This window comes from Chrysemys picta, chromosome 4 (assembly GCF_011386835.1).
Source record: "Chrysemys picta bellii isolate R12L10 chromosome 4, ASM1138683v2, whole genome shotgun sequence".
NCBI classification, from domain to species: Eukaryota; Metazoa; Chordata; order Testudines; family Emydidae; genus Chrysemys; species Chrysemys picta.
The window spans coordinates 28,918,336-28,937,787 of NC_088794.1; the positions used below are offsets into that span (position 1 = coordinate 28,918,336).

Genomic DNA, 19,452 nt, shown 5'->3' on the forward strand with positions numbered 1-19,452 from the left:
GACAATGGATCGTGTGATGCGTCTTGGATGGAAGCTGGAGGCATGTAAGTACGTATAGCGGTCGGTAGGTTTCCGGTATAGGGTGGTGTTTATGTGACCATCACTTATTTGCACTGTAGTGTCCAGGAAGTGGATCTCTTGTGTGGACTGGTCCAGGCTGAGGTTGATGGTGGAGTGGAAATTGATGAAGTCCCGGTGGAATTCTTCAAGGACCTCCTTTCCGTGGGTCCATATGATGAAGATGTCATCAATGTAGTGCAAGTAGAGGAGGGGCACTAGGGGACGAGAGCTGAGGAAGCGTTGTTCTAAGTCAGCCATAAAAATGTTGGCATATTGTGGGGCCATGCAGGTATGATTGACAGGAGACCGCACCCTGCACTCCAAACCTGTACTATAGCAACACCTGCAGCCTGAAAGGGACCTTAGGGATGAGAGAGGCACCCAACCTCACCCCACAGGGGTGCCCTAGCGGTACGACCTATGACAGAGTTTTAATAGGAATCACCGGTTTGCTCAGAAACTTTACATTTTCCGCCCAGAGAAGGACTTAGCCAAATAGTTCAATCTACTTCTCATCTCCAGCCTGGATTATTGTAATTCATTGCATCTAACACTCAGTCTAACACTGCATATGTTCCAGTCGCTAGAAGAGAGCTCTCCACCTCTTCCATGGTTTATGCTACTATGACCACATCAAGTCAATGCTCCAATCTCTCCATTGGCTCTCAGCTTCTGCTGCCAGTTTAATGTCATGATCTTAAATCCCCATTAAACTCCAGAAGGAAGCCCAGGGCTAGAGATGACTCCTAACCAGTAGGAGCAGACAGAGAAGCAGCCTCAGCAGAGACCGATGGACACTGATGTCATCAGACTGCCTGCTACAAGTTGTCACTCTTAACATTCTCTTCCTTGTGCTGATTGGCTGTTTGTTGCAACCCTGTCCTTTCCCCTCCCCTCACAGTCGGTGCATCTTAGCCTCTTTCCATGCTCCCATCATTCCTTCCTTCACCCCTCCCTTCTTTGTCCCCTCTCACTTCCTATTTCCTTCCATTTAGCTAATCCCCACCTACCAACTCCCACCCAAAGTATTAATCAAAACCCAAATGCAAAGACTCACCCACCTTCCCCCATCATGTGCCAGCAATGCCCCTCTGCCAAACAAAAGGTCACTATTGCACTCTTCATTCTGTTTGTGTGTTATGTCCCTACCCCCTCCCTTTTATCTGTCTTGTCTAATTACATCATAAACCCTTCAGGGGAGAGCCTAGCTACTACTCTGTACAGCTCCTAGCACAATGGGGCCCTGTTCTTGGGTGAGCCCCAGGCACTGCTGGAATTATGTTATTACATCCTTCCCATGCCAATATTGGCACATGGGGTGTAATACCAGTCTCTTCCATTCTTCTCTGTCATTTGCTACTGTTTCCATTTGCCCTAAGGGGTTGAGATGGACTATTCTCCCCTTCCTGCCTAAGGCTTCTGCCCAAGGTTTCTCTTGGGCACCCTTGTTTGCTCACAGAATTTGATTTCCACTTGATGACTTTATGTGGGAGTCTGTGTTGGCATCTGGAGCACATGCCCCAAATATGTTCAGTGTGCCCTCAGATTGTGTTGGAAATGACTGGCTGGTTGGTGATTTCTCAGATCTTTTTGTTGATGACGTCTTTCCAACCAATGCCAAGAATCTTTTGTAGGCATTTATTTTCAAAGGCATCTAGTTTTCTGAGTAAAGTTTCCTAGCTTTCTCGCTCCAGCTGCCTTATGTTAACACAGAGATTATTTGAATTGAAGATTCTCAGTTTTGTTCTGGTGCTTTGGTTTCCATACATTGCTGAGTTTAGCAAATGCCTTTCCTATACTTGATGTCACTTCCTTCTTGAGGTATGTGTTTCTCAATATGGTGCTGCTCTTATAAGAAAGTAGAACAATTTGTCTGATATTTTTGCATTCTAATGTGCTGTTACTGCTTGACCTCTGGGTTTCAAGGATGTTTATTTTAGCATAATTAACTCTGAGCCCTGTTTGGCCTGCCGTTTTTCCCAAGTTGTCTGACCTTGTAACTTTTCGGGGCTGTTGCTCAGTAGCACAATTTCATTAGCTAAGTCTCCGTCTTCTTGGCATTTGCTGTCTACCTATGCTAGACTGGTGTTTGTGTTACTAATACATTGCTGCATCTTGTGCCTGTATCTGTCTGTCCCAAGCCTGGATAAAGTGGGGAGAGCTGAGTGCAGGGCTCAACACATAGTCTCGTAAAACCACCTCACCAGTTACAGAAAGAGAACCAGGCTACCATTCCGGTAAAAATGAACACTGCTGCCCTGTTGTGCGTCAGGAAGGCTCCTGGTGAAAGGAAGGCTCTGGAAACCAGGTCTCTGAAAAGTTTGATGCTGACAGCAAGAAAACGCTTCAGTTATACAATGCTGTGCTCCAGCGGAGGAACACAGCAATAAGGATAAAGATGGGTTCTACTACTGTAATACAAATAAGAATAAACATATGAATCTGACCCCAGTAACGTGATGAACCAAATATTGATCTGTGAACTGCTGAGATTGCTGGGCTCCTCTGGGACACTGAGGTTCACAGAGCCAAGGACCAAGTATGTGAGAGCTGGGAACAAAGCATTATCGGCCTCATCAGAGCCATCTCTGTTCTGGGTCCATGGATAATGCAATGGACAGGTGAAGCTGGATGCAGTTATTCAATAGTTTCCTAATCAGGGTGCGAGAAATGGGAGACCAGAGGATGATGTTCTGTGCTGCTGTGGGTCTGTGCTGCTCCTAGGCTGTTTGTGGAGCTCCAGTGGTAACTGTACCAGCATAGCTTGTAGCTTGCTGGTCCAGCAGATTTCAATGTTAATCATAAAGCAAGGCCACGGGTTTGGTTCGCTGGCGTAGGCTTGGTCAGGTACATTGTCAACAAGGCACGGTATCAGAGCCCAGGCTCAGAGGTTACAGGTACACTGACACATGTATGCCCGTGACAAGGTACCAGCTCAATCAGCATAATGTTGTCCCCTAGGCCAATACAAAGGTGCCCCTCTTAAGACTTCGCCTTTTATACATTGATGTAAACAAGTTACCTATTACACCCCAGATGTTGTTAGTTACCATCCTTGTACCTGATAGCTCGGACAAAACATTCTCATCCATTCTCCTGTCATTCTCTCCTTATCTCATAAGGGATCTCTGGGTTCCTGTACCATCTTTGAAGGTCAGGAATGGGCTTACTTGGTTATCTGATAGCTAGCGTTACTATTTTGCCATAGCCTTCTTTGGTCCACAGTCTTACTTTGGTTCATATTTTTAGCTATGCCTAGGCCTCCAGCAAGGCCTACAGATGATACCGGGTGGTGAGTCCATAGGAACTGGCTGTTATGTTGTGCAGAAGCTCATGTTAAGCAATGCTGATCAGTTAGAATTCAGACACTGAATGAAGCAGACCTCTATCCGACTCCCTGGCTCTATCTGATCATTGAGCAGAACAAGAGGTTGCTTGTAAGGTGAGTTGCATCAATCAGTCTCTACATAAAATAACTGGACACAAATCAGACATCAGGAATGGTAACATACAAAAGCCAGTAGGAGAACACTTCACTTCAATCTCCCTGGACATTCAATAACAGATTTAAAAGTAGCCATCCTTCAACAAAAAACCTTCAAAAACAGACTTCAAAGGGAAACTGCAGAGCTGCAATTCATTTGCAAAGTTAACACCATTAATTTGGGGTTGAATATGGATTGGGAGTGGTTAGCTTACTACAAAAGCAGTTTTCCCTCTCTTGGTATTGACACTGCCTCATCAGCTATTGGGAGTGGACTACATCCACCCTGACTAAATTAGTCTTTTCAACACTTTTTCAACACTTGTAAGGTAACTCCCTTATGTTCATGTGCCAGTATATTTATGCCTGTATCTGTAATTTTCACTCCATGAATCCAAAGAAGTGGGGTTTTTTACTAACAAAAGCTTATACCCAAATAAATCTGTTAGTCTTTAATGTGCCACTGGACTCCCTGTTGTTTTTGTGGATACAGACTAACATGGCTACACCCTGATACTTGTCACTACACAAGCAAATGCTCGCTGGGATGAGAGGTTGATTGGGGTGAAAGAGTAGGTGGGATGAGGGCTTAAGGCTCAGGTAATGGGGGTCTAGGGACACAGGGAGAAGGGTTTACATGTTCCACAATCTGGGCTTCCCCCAATCAATCTACGGGGCATGGCCTCCCCCTTCCCTGCTTCCCTCATGTGAGCCAGGTTCTGGGGGGCTTGCTTTTCCAGGGGCATCTGAGCCCCTTTAACTATTCTTTATGTGACTGGGGATCTGGGTGTCCCTTAACCCTCTGGTGGTGTCTGAACTCTTCTCCCTGCTCCTGTGTGAGTGAGAGGCTCTAGGGGGTCCCCAATCATCTATGGGGTGTGACCCCCCATCATGTAAGCCAGGTTCTGGAGGGGGGTTGCCTTTCTGGGGTGTCTGAGTCCCTCTCCCTAACTCGGTGTCAAGTATAAGGGGGTAGCCGTGTTAGTCTGTATCTACAAAAACAACAAGGAGTCTGGTGGCACCTTAAAGACTAACAGATTTATTTGGGCATAAGCTTTCGTGAGTAAAAACCTCACTTCTTCGGATGCATAGAGTGAAAGTTACAGATGCAGGCATTATATACTCATATATATATAATACCTGCATCTGTAACTTTCACTCTATGCATCCGAAGAAGTGAGGTTTTTACTCACGAAAGCTTATGCCCAAATAAATCTGTTAGTCTTTAAGGTGCCACCAGACTCCTTGTTGTCTCCCTAACTCCTCCACGTAATTTAGAAGTCACTGCCCTTTTGCGGGTGTCTGAGCCCAGTTCCCTGTCTCCCGCCTCCCCCTGGGTGCTTGGCTCTGGGAGCACCTGCCCATTTATGGGAGTCTGACTCTCATCCCTTCCCCCATCAAGTGAGCCAGGGAGTCTGCTTGATGGGGGTGTCTGAGCCTGTTTCCCTACTCCTCATGTGAGCCAGGATCTCAGGAAGCCCTGCCCTCTAGCTTAGAACAGGCATGCTCAGAGCATGCACCAAGAACACATGCCTGAGACAGGTATGTTTGACACACATCAGAAACTCTCCAGCACTGAGGGGGGAAGGGAACACCCACAGAAAAGAATGGAACAGTTCACATGTCTCAGAGATATTTTTTCAGGCTGTCTTCATCTCCATGGGGTATTCTCTTAGGGCTAGGGTTGGGGTCAGCTGAGAACATCTAATTGAGATGAATGGGCCACTTACTACCCCCTCTGAATCTTCAACTTTGAGATGTGAAACCCACCCTGGGTAGAACTCTGAGAATGAACTGTAAATATCTGGGAAAAAATTAAATTAAGCTAAACACCCACACAATCTTAATTCTGCTCTCTCTGAGTGATGTCTCAGAATACTCAAAACACTCACACTTGCACTCTGCATTTTCATTGTGATGGACAGGTGCTACCTGTACTTGCCCTCACTCGAACACTGAGCCTACTCCCCTGAGAGAATGTCACATCTGTAAAATTTAACAGTCACTTCATACCCTTTTACATTCCCTTCGCACTTGCATACAGGTTACCACCTCAACCTATACTCTCCCCTACCCATCATTAAATCCACAGACTGCTCTCATATCCCACCTCACTGCTGACAATTATCATAGTACCCCACTGTCCTGCTACTGACACAACCTCCACAATTCTATTTGATGCCGACTGGAACCTCATGGTTCACATGCTCCTCTTTCTTTTGAGAATACAGACAGAGGAGACTCATACCCAAATCTTGTCATGTCACAGTCACAGCTCTATTCTGCTCCTCAGATTAATCCCTAGATTTCCTCATATCACAATCGCAGCTCTTCCAAGCTGCTTCAGATTATTCCTCCCCCATTCAGTACAGTTACTCCTAACACACTGAATGCATCTAGAGGGCATGCACTTAATTCCAAGTGGCTATTGACAGCTCCAGTGGGCAGAGTTAAGGTTTTTGGGTGTTCACCTTCACTCTGTATTTCTTGGTTTTCTGAAGTTTGAGAAGGGCATGAGCTATCACCAGGCAACCTTAACTGTGAATTAAACAAGATTTTTGTCATTTAATTATTAGTGTATTACAGTATTGCTTAAGTGCCCCAGCCGCGATCTGGGCCTGTGATCACCAGGCGGTTCTGTTATAGTCTTCCAAGTTCTTTTTTAAAACATAAGCAAGGTTTTATTCTTTGGGCGACATGTGTTGTGTTAGTTTTATTGGGTTTCACAAGATTTGGTGGAGATGCAGTTTTGGGAAGGAGGGAGCTGTGCAAGCAGCCAGAGAGTTTGCTGTCTGCCTTGTGCTCTGACTACAGTCTATTCTGGAGGCAGGTTTCTCCTTGGGAGTTTGATGTTGGGCTGAGATCCCTGAAAGAGGAGACAGCCCTTTATGCTGTGTGACCGTCTCATTCCAGGACAGACAAAAGGAAGGGGAAGGAAATATTACACTTCCCATTTTTCAGATGAAAAGGGATGCACAGGTAGTGTATGGTAGAGCCAGTAACTGAACACAGATCTCCCGAGTTCTGATCCAGGGCTTTAACTGCACAACCAGGCTGTCTCGTGCAGAGAGCTGTGCTCATTCTTGTGTTTCTCCGTTTCATAAATGTGCTTTTTTTAAAATGGATATCGTCTCTCTGTTCAATGGTTAAGGTTTTTAAGGCAGAGCTACTTAATAATCAGAGCACCTCTTGGGAGTAGTATAAGGGCCCTACCATCAATCAAACCCTAACCCCGTCCCTTGACCCCTTGGCCCCTCCCATCTGTCACCGGAAGTCCCACCCCACGGGGGTATTACTTCCGGGGTCAAGGTGCCACCTGGCCGGAAGCTAGGTGTGTCATGTGACCCCTCTAAGAACTCCTCCCACCACCCTCTACCAATCAGGAGGGGTTTTGTCACGATAGGACCGCCCCGAGAGGAGATTTTGACCAATTAGGGGGACTTCCGGGGCGGGGTGACCCGTCCGGAAGCGGGTCGTGTGACCCCTCTAAGAACTCCTCCCACCAACCTCTACCAATCAGGAGGGGTTTTGTCCCGATAGGACCGCCCCGAGAGGAGATTTTGACCAATCAGGGGGACTTCCGGGGCGGGGTGACCCGTCCGGAAGTGGGTCGTGTGACCCCTCTAAGAACTCCTCCCACTGCCCTCTACCAATTAGGAGGGGTTTTGCATTTGCCGAGCGAGCGTAGCGATTTGTAATTTATCCCTTGGGTTTTTGAACAGAACCATGTACTTTGTGTTTAGGTTAATTGTGCGACTTTTTTTTCCCTGACAAAATAAGTTTTGAACTATATACATAATGCTCAGGTTTCTGTGATGCACGTACTTGGTAAAAGCTTTTTCGATTTCATCACTTTCACAAGCCGAGTTCATCAGATCGTCTATGATAATCATATTTACTTTATTAGTAGGAAACAAACTGTCATCGTCAAAAGCCTCAGGCAGGCCCTCCACAAAATTAATAAAGGGATATTTACAAAGCAGTTCTTTATACAGAGGTTGCCAACAACTGTAACACCACACGATATTCTCAGGCATAACAGAGAGTGTGTGTTTGGCATTATCCAACACGTTTTTTATAAAGTAACTTTTTCCGCAGTTGCTAGGCCCCGCGAGAATTGCAGAAAAGGGGTGTTTCCACCTCGTATCCATTTTTTCTCAAAAGCCGTACGGCAGGGTTTTAAAATCTTCTCCTAGGACCCTTTTGTTGTAAACCACTTTTTGTGTCTTTTTAAGGGTTTTTGTTTCTATTTGCCACTGTTTTTTGTTTCTTACGATAGAGGGCTGCTGCACCTCTATCTTTTTTGAGGTGTTTTCTTGCAGACCCGTGCAATAGTCCAAGACTAGGTCTTTCAAACTGTCGAAGTTGATTTTTTCGCAGTTTGCTACGTTTAGGGTAATACCTTTGACTTTCATACAGGCCTTTCCACCCGATAGCTTATACCCATAGGTTTTTGGACCTGCCGACACAAACTCGGTGATGTGTTGATCTGGCGGAATTTCGCTCGTAAGGTCCCCTAAATAATCCCCCAGAGGGGGATTCCAGTCACCCTCCCTTTTCACAAAGATCACTGAGTCAGTGTCGTGGTACAGGCACCGCTCTTGCAAACCGTCTAGGAAACTGTATAATTCTAAGCGGGCATAAGCAGTGGTGAAACAGGCTATGAAAACATTGGTATTGCCAGAGACAGAGTACCGTTCTTTTGCGTGCTTCCACGACACGCACGCTGTTTCATCATCGATAAACTCGCAGGATGAAACCTCATAATTGGGGGAGAACAGGTACTGCAAAAGTTCGTCAGGGTCTCTCACGATGCTGGTGTTGGGTAGGTTGGATCTTTGGCCGAATTTACCCCACAGAGAATTTAAAAACAGTTTAGCGATTTGGCGTTTAGCAGGGTTTGATCTGATCTCGTGTTGGCGTAAATGCACGCCTTCTTTCTGGTAGAAATCGCTAACGTACTTATTTTGTTTTTCCTCGTCTGTGCACCAACTGGGATACCCTGAAGCCTCTTGTTTCTGACGGAGGTGTAATTTTATGTACTCTGAAAAGAGTTTATCAGATTTTTCATTAAAATGCCAGATTTCATAGATCTTAGCCACCGTGTACCCCTTTGCTATGGCCGCGTTCAATTCCACCGTGCACCAAGTCCCCAGGATGGCCCGCTCCTCGTCAGTATGGGTGCATGTCTCCCGCTGCTCGGTTTCCGCACAGGTTCGGCATAGCGGGAACATAAGCTTGCCACCCACTCTGACGGGTAACAATGGGAAAAAGAGGCCTCGTGGGGGGTACACTTTAACTTTTGCAATTCCAAAATAATTTGCAAGGGGCCCAAATTTGTCATAGACTATATCGGGGTGTCCGATAGGGTATTCTTTGGTTTTGTTTACAAAAGGGTACAGGCTGGTAAAATCATAATAGTGAATTTCTTCCCCGGGGTTAGGCTTGTAATATAGGCGGATAGCATTTGTCCTCCCCCCAAAAAGAGCATCCCTAGGCACGAGAGGCTGGGGTAACCGGGTTCGGTTTAAAAAGTCTGCAAGCTCCCTGTCTGTTTCTTTCATCACCTCCCACTCATGCTCCCAAAGAGTCCTCACTACAAAACCAAGGCGTTTCAAATAGTCGGTCTTGAGCTGCGTCTTGTAATAAAGAAACCCAAAAGATGTCCCCGTCATAGGATTTTGTGCTTTTTCACAATAACAGGTGACACAGCCATGGAAAAAACAACCGTTAAACTCAAAGGCTGTGTGTACCCCATCAACATTGGCATAGCCGTCTAAAAAGTAGGGGCCTACCTGTAGTTCCCCACCCTGTAAATCGTGCCGTATTTGTATATTTTCTTTGTGAGAGATATACAACAGCCACTGAATAGATGGGGTTGAATATCTCTTTTTCTGCCTGTGATAGTTGTCTGGAGGGAGAAGAGCTACCGTGTTAGGCTCCAAAAACATAAACCTGTACATAGCCATGCAGACAGATGCCAGTGTTATGTACCGGAATGGATCTATACACAGTTTTATCTCAGCGAATTTACCAGGTTCTTTCTCTACTACATCTCCCTTTTCCGTCATTTTCATAATCTCTTTTCTGTATAGGATACAGGCCTGTCTCAAAATTTTTACATCCTGCTGACAGTAATACGCGAGCTCTTTTTGCAAGTCAAACACCTCAGAGCTGTGGTCCCGATACCAGTCGAGAAACTCTGCTTTTTCTCTGGGCATCATGCTTTCTACACCATAGTGCTCCATACCGGGCATAGGCCCCACGTAATTTTGATTTTCTAACGTGTTAAAAAAGTGTGGAAAATACCCTTTGCACCCTTCAAACCCCATCGCCTGCGGTAGCTTGCTAAGCTTCATGGGCAAGAAGTTTAAAGAGTCTATAAAACGAATGCCCAGGGCCTTAACTTCCACGCACATTAGTTTACTACCCTGAGTGATCAGTTCTAGGCCCATCTTTTCCTTGAGTAACTGTTTAACAATAAAGTATGCATCATAACCTTTAGAATTGTGTGCTAGGAACGTGTAGTCCCGAAACGCTTTGCCAATAAAGGTCTTCACAAACACAGAAAGACACTCATCACCCTTAAATTCCCAGGATTTTTCTGGCTTTAGGGACATAGCAAAAATGTAATTGGGAGTGTGCACCCCGGTCTCCTGCGTGCATTCAAAATCATAAAAAATATACTTTTCTGAAGATTTAGGCTTTCTAAGGCTGTCCATAAAACAGAGGTGGCCGTCTACATCACCAACGATCAACTCCTGACACTGCTTACAACGTCTCCCTTTACACCTATGCCGCTTGTCCACGTAAGACTGACACTTCTCACACAAAGTTTTAGATAGGCATTCAACTTGGTTTTTTGATGCACAGTCGATATGTCTGTCTAAACACTCTTTGGACCGGCAATACAGTCTACAGCTAGGACACCGCTGCTGCTCGCCCACGCTGTCTGAGCACGTTACGCTTAAGCAGAGGCGGCAATGATACCTGCAAGAGTGGTCGTGGCTGTACACCATGTGGCAAAACTCACAATAATTTTTCGCTCCGAACAACTTTTTTACATCCAAAACCCCATAGTAATGCTCATCGTGCAACAGGATAAAATAAGTCTTGGGCCACACTGTGCCCCCCGTTTTAAAAAACCCCCAGCCGCCTTTCGCCGTATACAACACCACCTGTATGTTAACTCCTAAATGCTGTTCAAACTTTGCTACGTCGTTGAGCATAACCTTTTTTTGATCTGACCACCCCAGTTTCTCATGTAACTTTCTTGCCTCCGCTAACAATTCCGCGTCCGTAGGTTTACGATCGGACATGACGGCCAAGAGCCCACCCGCAAAACACAAATTGGTACCGGTGTAAGTCAGGTCTACTAAACACTGTCTCTTTTTATGAATAATTTGACTATTAAGGATAGTATTTAAAACTCTACGAGCGCCCCCACCCCTGTTTTTTACAACTGTCACAACAAGGCGCAACGTCCCATCGAGATGCAACTCTCTATTGCTCTGTAGCAGTTTTGAGGTCTGATTTAAAAAATCCTCAGCAGACAGCTCATTTCTAGTTCTTTTGACCGAAAACAAAGAATTAGTTAAATTACGGCTCTCTAAACGTAACTGAACATAATCATCAGGGCCTACCCTACCGTTAATGTCATCGAGCACTAACTGTATCCCCCGGTGTATGGCTTCAACAACCTGCTGAGCTGAATTTATTTGCTCAAGATTAACAGAACGAAATTCCTCACAATACACCGTCCCCCCAAATCTGGATACTTCACGTTGCCAACTTCTCACTCTCTCCATATACACCTCGGCATTTTCGGGGTTACTTGGGGGTTCCTCTACGGGATCATTAGCGGCATCTTCTACATCAGATGCTATTTGAGAGTCAAACTCTGAGGCGCCTCCATGAAAGTCATTGGGAGTAGAACGGGCCCCATCTAAAGAGCCCTCTGGGGAATTTGCTAAACCAGAGTCTAATTCCACCTCCCCATTTTCAGACAAGCCAGTTTGAGAGCCTCCAGTAGGGGGCATCTCTTTTTGTTTTTGTTTTTTTTTCCTCATTACCTCTTTAGCCCTTTTTAAAATTTTTACAACAACCCGGGCCTGGAACTTTTTGGCAGCCATCTGTTTATCCCCCAAACGCTGTCCCCCCTTTTGTTTACACATAAACTGATGTGTACCCTGGAGGGTGTCCCTTTTACCCAGGCCCCTTTTTGCGACTAGTCATGCCTGCTCAGAGCCACCCTTTTCAGCCCTTATGTTTTTCAGCATGGCTCTGAACCAAGCATTATATTTTTCCCATTTCTTTCTAGAATCCCGTTCTTTTAGCCTACCTGAGGATATATCCTCCACCACTTTTTTGAGGAAAGCCTCAAGCCCTTCCCAACTACTAAAATATGGGGGAGCTGGGCCAAGCTTATGGTTCTGGGAGAATGGTTTGTCAGTTTTTGGTTTTTTATTCACAACCCCTAGAGTGCGTGCTCTGGGTTTGTGAATGTGTGTGTTTTCGCTCACAGTTTCCTCAGGGCTTGGTGTGGTGCTGGCCACTGAGGAACTGGAGTTGTGGTGGCGTGGTTGTTTTTTACCAGAGTCTTTTGTTTTGTCCTTGGGTTTGACGTATATGAGGTTTGGATCGCCCGGATGTTTCACCTGCGCTCTTGCGCTGTTTTGCGTTGTTAAAGGTCTCAAAGCAGATTTCTGGTTCGTTGGCAGTTCTGGAGGAGATGTCCTTGTATCTCTGACTACAGCATTGTCAGAAAAGTTGCCCAGGCCTATGACAGGGGAAAAACAACATTTTACAAAAACTGAACTTTAGCACCTCTCACCCACACCTATGTATTTACTTAAAATACAAAACCTCATAAAACAGCCAAAACCAATAAGCAAAATACATTTACAGGGCTTCATCCATCCATCCGTCACTGATGCTGGTGAATTTTCCTTTTCAGCGGTCTCTTTCCTTTTTCTTTTCAGCTTGTTTTCCCTCTGGTCTAAGGATCTCTCATGTTTTGACTGTACTGTGGAGCGAGCAAACAACAACATTATTATAAAACACATAAAACCGTCTTGTAAACATACATTACACTTACTTCATTAGGTTGTTTTTCTATTTAAAAAGTCATAGCTTTACAACAAAATAATCTATTGCAGGCTGTACAACAAACAGGTTTTTTAAATACATCTCATTTTGCAAAATAAAAACCAAAACGGCTTTTAAAAACCATTTTGCAAAAAAAAAAAAAAAACCTTGTTAGTTTAAAAGCCACATGGTTTGTTCTAACCCCAGCCATGTGCCTTTGGTTTAGTTAGTAGCATCCACCCCCACAGTGCCTTAAACCCATCACATTATACACAGTAAAAATCCCTGTGCCAAGTACTTTAAAAAACCTCTGCCTTGCACACACACCAGCAGCTTTATAAAACACACCAAACCAAGTTTGCAGCCATACACTTTTCAAAAACCCCACATGCATTTAAAAGCCTGTTGCAAAAAAAAAGTTACCTTTCACTATGGGATAAAGTGTTGCAGGCACATGGTTGTTCTGTTCCCCCTCATGTGTGCTTAAGCCTTCAGGTTCAAAAACAAGCAAAAATGTTAGTATTACCACCAAATCCCTATGCAGCCTGTGTAATACTTTTGTTAATTTAACAGTATTAAGCACAACTATAGTTAAAATGTTTTTTTTTTTTTTTTTACCTTGGCCTGGTGGTAAAATGCAGTTTAAAGTTACTGGTTCCATGCTAACAGATCACACTGCAATAAACATAGGCACCATTATTTACTAAAACAGCATGGGCAAAAAGTGGCCTTATATAATATATAGTTTTAAAGTTAAAGACAGCAAGTCTTACCTCTTTTTGCAGTCCAGCAGCTATCCAAGTTGAAAAAGGACAAACTGCTGCATACCTGAGGTTTTTATACCCTCTTAGCCCATTGTTAAGCAAAAATTCAACATAGTTTGCTAACAGGTTAATTTAATGACCCCTCCCATAGCATTCCCATAGCATTCCCATAGCATTTTTGTAATCTGGAATAGTGAAACCAGTTTGTCTGGGTGGGTGTATGTGTGTATGGTTAAAACCCATTCAGTTTAACAGCCTAAGGATAGCTCAGTGGTTTAAGCATTGGCCTGCTAAGCCCAGGGTTGTGAGTTCAAGCCTTAAGAGGGCCACTTAGGGCTCTGGGGCCAAATCAATATTTGGCCCTGCTAGTAAAGGCTGTTCTATGAGATAAGTATATCTCCATATTAACTCTATTGTACTCAGACACATGTCTGAACTAGCCTTGGTTTTTTTTTTTTATTGTAAGCCCATTTTTAGGATTTTTTCCCCACAACATACATTTCAGCTTTTTGCTACACACACACACAAAACACAAGAGCTAATTCTCACAAACAATTTATTTTTTTTTTATTTAAAAAACATACAGCTTCTTAAAAACAAAATGCTTTATTAAAACTTTTTTAACGCACTTAAAGGCCTTCTAACAAAACACAAATAGTCACAAGCCCCCCCCCTTTAAAACAAATTACAGCTACCAAGTTTTATATCGCATGTTTGTCCCCTCACCATTCTCTAACTTAATCCTTTTAGATTTCTTACAAAGAGTTTTTTTCTTAAGCAGGGTTTTGTAACTCTTTGTGCGAACTAGACGGTCAATATAACGCTCTAAGCAGGCATCTTCCGGTTTGGTCATTTTCCTTAGAACACGGTCAGGGTCTGCACTAAATTGCACAGCATTTATCAAGGTCACCCCTTGCGCTAAATGTTCTTGGGTTAGGCACAAACATTGCATACCATAGCCTATGGCAACAACAGTGTTTAATAAGCTTTCCAAACACAGCTCAGCACACAGGCCCCGGAGCTTGCAGTTTATATCCACTGAAGTCCAAGTCACACAGTCATGGTGCCTTTGGCCTGGCGCATCTATGACACAGCCCTCACAATCTTCAAAAAGCTTTTCCCTAAGGCAGTGTTTAAGGATAGCATAAACAGCAACGCGTACAATAGTCCTCATGACTTTTTTACGCTCACGATGTGGCACTGGCTCAGTTAGTTCTATGCCAAGCCGCCTCCTAAACTCCTCATAGCCATCATCCTCAGAGTCCTCTTCAACAACTCGTATTGGCGTTGAGCAAAAGCATGGTGGGCCCAGTTCATCTTCGCTGCTTGATGCATCGCTGTCCGGGTCCTCTAGAAAGGCATCGTCGAGCTGTTAAAAAATTTCAAAAAAGAAAACGTGTAAGCACCCCCGCTGCTTGTTTTTTAATTTACGCAACCCCGGTTCCTAACCCATTACCCACCCCTCCTCGACCGCCGCTTCTTAAGCATTCATTTACCTGAGCGCCGTCTTTTCCGTTCGCTTTGTGCGCCTGCGACTCCCCCGAGCCGCGATCGCCTTCCACCTCTAAGGGGGTGGACAAAGAGAGGCCGTCACGCTCACCGGTCTGCCTCACAAGGGTTTCGGGGTCGGGTTCCGGCGTATCCATCAACGGCTGGGCCAAAGGGCTCCCCTCGGTCGCTCCCTCCTCCTCGGAACTGTCGCTGATGTAGCGCTTTCTCCGCGGACGGTCAAAGACCCTCGGGGCTAAAACAAAGTCCGAAGTTCTCACGGGTGTGGTAAAGGAGGCCATGTTTCCTCTCCGCAGCCTTTCCGCGCTTTCGAAAGCAGGTGTCCTTGGTAAGAGATGGCCGCCTCCTCTGTCTGGCGCTGGGACTTATGGGGTAATGGTGCTGCACTCTGATTGGCGGAGGACCTTGGGGCGTTCTTAGCGGGGTCACACAACTCCCTTTCGGAGGGGTCACCCCAACCCAAAAGTCTCCCTAATTGGTCAAAATCTCCTCTCGGGGCGGTCCTTTTGGCACAAAACCCCTCCTAATTGGTAGAGGGCAGTGGGAGGAGTTCTTAGAGGGGTCACACGACCCGCTTCCGGACGGGTCACCCCGCCCCGGAAGTCCCCCTAATTGGTCAAAATCTCCTCTCGGGGCGGTCCTATCGGGACAAAATCCCTCCTGATTGGTAGAGGGTGGTGGGAGGAGTTCTTAGAGGGGTTACATGACACACCTAGCTTCCGGCCAGGTGGCACCTTGACCCCGGAAGTAATACCCCCATGGGGTGGGACTTCCGGTGACAGATGGGAGGGGCCAAGGGGTCATGGGGCGGGGTTAGGGTTTGATTGATGGTAGGGCCCTTATACTACTCTTGGGCTTTGCTTTGGACTACAGCCGCCAGAAGCCCTAATTCAGGGAAGAAACCAAGACCACAGCGCTGGGCCTGGCAGCTCCTCTGAAGGGCCAGTGCCCTCTGTGACAGCAGGTTAACGTGTCTCAGCTAATTCAGCCTTAACTTGTCGCAATTGAGTGTTCTACTCAGAATGCTGCTAGAGGGCACTAGAGGATGTCGCTGGGATGACAGACAAGAGAAAATCTTTAGGGAATTTTAAAAAATGTTGTCATGGGGCATTGGTACTGAATTACTTTGAGATTAACAAAGAGCCTAAAATTGCAGTTGCTTGGTTATGGGTGGGGGTTCTCCTCACGGACATATGCTTTGAAAGGACTGAGTAAAACACGACACAACTCTGCCCATTGAGAGACAAATGTTGGCTGTTGTGTCTGGGGTGTATTCTAGCTCTACTCATTTCTGACCATATATGTTCATGAAACGTAAGTGTTGGAAGCCATATTACAGAATCCACTGTGTAAAGAACCACCTAGAGTTGCTAATCCTTGCCACTTTATTGCAAGGTTTAAAACACTTGGTGAGGGTTTTATTTAGCCTCAGCTCCTGGAGTCACGTTATCTAAAATCTAAAAAAACCCTATAATTTCATGAGAGGCCTAACACAGCAGTGCCTGCTTCCCCTGGAGCAGGTAACGAGCAGTACCACCAACCATAAGTACACTTTGTTTCAATTTCCCATTCCCTCAGGCTCTGTCTCTCACCACAACCCCCTTCCGCCCAGCCACTGGGGGAGAAGAAGCTCATTACAATTTAATTAATAATAACAATAGAAATGAAATTGCTGCACATGATGGGATGCTGTACAAAGGACACTGGCCTAATACCACACACTATATCATCAGAAATGCCAAGCATAACCTACAGCTGTACGTGTAAATATGGGGCTATTTTATGAATTTGCCAGGAGTTCGATGAGATTTTAAAATCTCAATCTAACAAATAGATTAGCCAATTTGATAAGTGTTGTAGCCAATGTTGGAATGGAATTTAAATAGGAGAACTTTTTTTTTTAGTCTAGGGAGCATTAGCACACTAATTTTAATGGTAGATTCTTTTCAGGTCAGCTGTTACCATGGACAGTATTTCTCAGATCAGGACATGTGGGGTTCTTAACTGATCAACAGTTTATTAATTCTCCCTGAACTACTTATGTATATACGCAACACTTTGTCAGGTATAGATACACAAATACTCTAGGCATGTACTGAACACATGCGGTCTTGCAAGTGTTTAACATAGACCAGCATTGTGGTCCAGCAACTATACCGAGGAACAAAACAAATTACCAACATTTCTTATTACATCTATTTATAATCATTAGTTATAAATTCTTTATTCCCACTAACATATTTATCCCACTTTAAGTAATTCTAGTTATTCTCCAAAGAATAAGCATTCAGTTGGCTTAAGACATATAATGTATATATATAAAAAAAGAACACAGAGTAGTACAATCTGTGAAATTAAACCTCACAGGATCTTCTCAGTTCTGGTAACCCTATAAGGGAGAGAGTTGGTCTGTGGGGTGGTCAAGTGCCTGGTAGGTCTTTTCAGTTCTGCAGCTTCTTAGTCCTGCAGCTTCTTCAATGAATTCAACAACTCTGGGGTCCCACACAGTGACCTCAGTCTTAATACCCTGATTGCAGGGCTTGTTGGCCAAGGCTACTGTCTGATTTTTCTATTGGACACTTGACCTGTCTGTGCTCAGAGAGAATGGCAAGTGTGGATCTCCAGTTGGTGGTGTGGAAGTACAACAAATCTCTCAGAAGCTTCTTTTAGTCAGAGGGATTTTATATTTCATGCATTTCAAAGAAGCCTTGTGAAATGCTAATTTCAAAGCAAGTGGCCATTGTATATAATGACCGGAGGTCAGAGACTCTAAAGGCATTCCTCACTTACTGTCATCAGAGGAAAAGCCCATGTTGGTAGAAGCTGTCAGCCTATTTTCTGACTGAAGAATCTATAAATGTGGATTCAGGGAATGATCCTTCATCTCTGACTGTTTGGACTCTTACAGGGAAGTGTACCAGATACAAAGCCGAGATCCCCAGAGATAATCTGGGGACCCTGAAAAGACTTTTAGGAAACTGGCAGTTTATTAAATCACAGCCACAATCTGGAATTACAAACTGTGACTCACCTGTTAATATATTCTTCTTTAACCTCTCAATTGCTCTCATTTCCTTTTCTTGGCCAATAAACTAACGCCTAATGCAGGTTCCCCTTTTCTCTCCCAAGAACATCAGATCCATGGCCTGGAGGGCTGAGGTGCTTCTGTCACCGTCTACCCCACCAGGCTCCGTCTGTCAAGGTCTCAGAGCTCTCCCTATCAGTTGGTAGGTGGATAGGATTCATCTCAGCACTGCTTGTTTTATCCTTTTATTCCCACCATCAGTGTTGTTTAGCCTCTTCCTTTTCTTCCCTCTTGATGATCAGGAGGTGCCACGCTCCATTACACGGCCTGCAGGAACTATCAGCTGCAATCAAAGACCCACCCCTACTCACCCACAGGTAGTGAAAAAAGTAATCAATCTGTCAGTGATTTTCCCCTACATCCATTTTCCTTCTCTCCCCCGGCTGTTGGAGTCACTGCTCAGCTACAGATCCCCCTGCTCATTGCATCTGCAGCATCCTGTTCCCTCCTGAGGAGCGAGACCTACAGGTCTGTAGCAGCAACTGAATTTGTTACTTGATCATGTACATTTTATGCTCCAATACTTAAACTAGAAGAATTTGCTCTGGCAGCTAATGACGTGCAGAGACTATTGTCTAGAGATGGTCAAGAACTTACCACTGGAATAATTTCCTGAAGGAAAATGCAGCTTCTACAAAATAGAAACTTTTTGTGAAATATTTTGATTTTGCATAAATATTTTGATTTTTCATCAGAAAAATAAAAATGATATATTTTTTGTTTTGGGTTGGTTCAACCCAAATCAGATTTTGTTGTTGTTGTTGAACTGACCCAAAGCATTTCATTAAACTGTCTGTCCCTATTAGAAAATTGCCTTATGGGAGTTGTACCTGAGGTCATCATTCTCCTATGAGTCAGGCTCCCTGGAGGTCTACATCCCCCATAGTGCAATGTGGGTTCTCCTCTGACCAACACGTGTGATGCATCATGGGTGGATTGAGGCTGCATCATGGGAGACCTTGTCCATGCAGGAACCCTGGGCACAGGGGAGAATAGCTGCCTCAGATTCCAATACTACAATTACAGGAGGTAATGCACAACAATAGGAAAATGCTTCTTAATGCAAAATATTGCATTTGGGTCGAGAGGGCTGGAATAAAACGTTTCTTCATTTCTAAATTGAGATTTTTTAAAATTTCTGTTCCATAAAAATTGACCTCATCTTTTTGCCATGCATTGGGATGAAAACAAATGTTGAAATATCAGAATTTCTTTGCTGGATGGAAAATCTCACTTTTGCTCAGCTCTGCTGTTGAATGAGTTTGATCATTGAGTTCGTTACTTTCAAAATACTTTGGACCTAACTCTTAAATGAGGACTCAGTCCCTGTGAGTGCAGTGTTCACTTTCAAAAAACATAGAAACCAGCATGAAAGGCTTTTACTTCAGGCTGTGACTAAAGTGATTTTTATTTTAAATGGTCACCGAAGACTCCACTTGGATCCCTGACAAACTTAACAAAAC

At 44.6% G+C, this 19,452-nt stretch overlaps 2 protein-coding genes across 5 annotated transcripts in view; one reads left to right on the plus strand and one right to left on the minus strand.

The window, feature by feature from the left end:
- The window catches only part of LOC101941460 (NACHT, LRR and PYD domains-containing protein 3-like), a 235,641-nt gene that overhangs the window by 197,451 nt on the left and 18,738 nt on the right, over window positions 1-19,452 (plus strand). The gene's annotated exons all lie outside the window — the stretch shown is intronic.
- Window positions 7,123-13,494, minus strand: LOC135982952 (uncharacterized). The gene is made up of 4 exons (XM_065591883.1): window positions 13,250-13,494; window positions 13,055-13,120; window positions 12,450-12,569; window positions 7,123-12,323 (listed from the first exon to the last, which is right to left on the minus strand). The coding sequence occupies exon 4, from the start codon at window positions 11,716-11,718 to the stop codon at window positions 7,702-7,704; it is 4,017 nt and encodes a 1,338-aa protein (XP_065447955.1). The 5' UTR covers window positions 11,719-12,323; window positions 12,450-12,569; window positions 13,055-13,120; window positions 13,250-13,494; the 3' UTR covers window positions 7,123-7,701.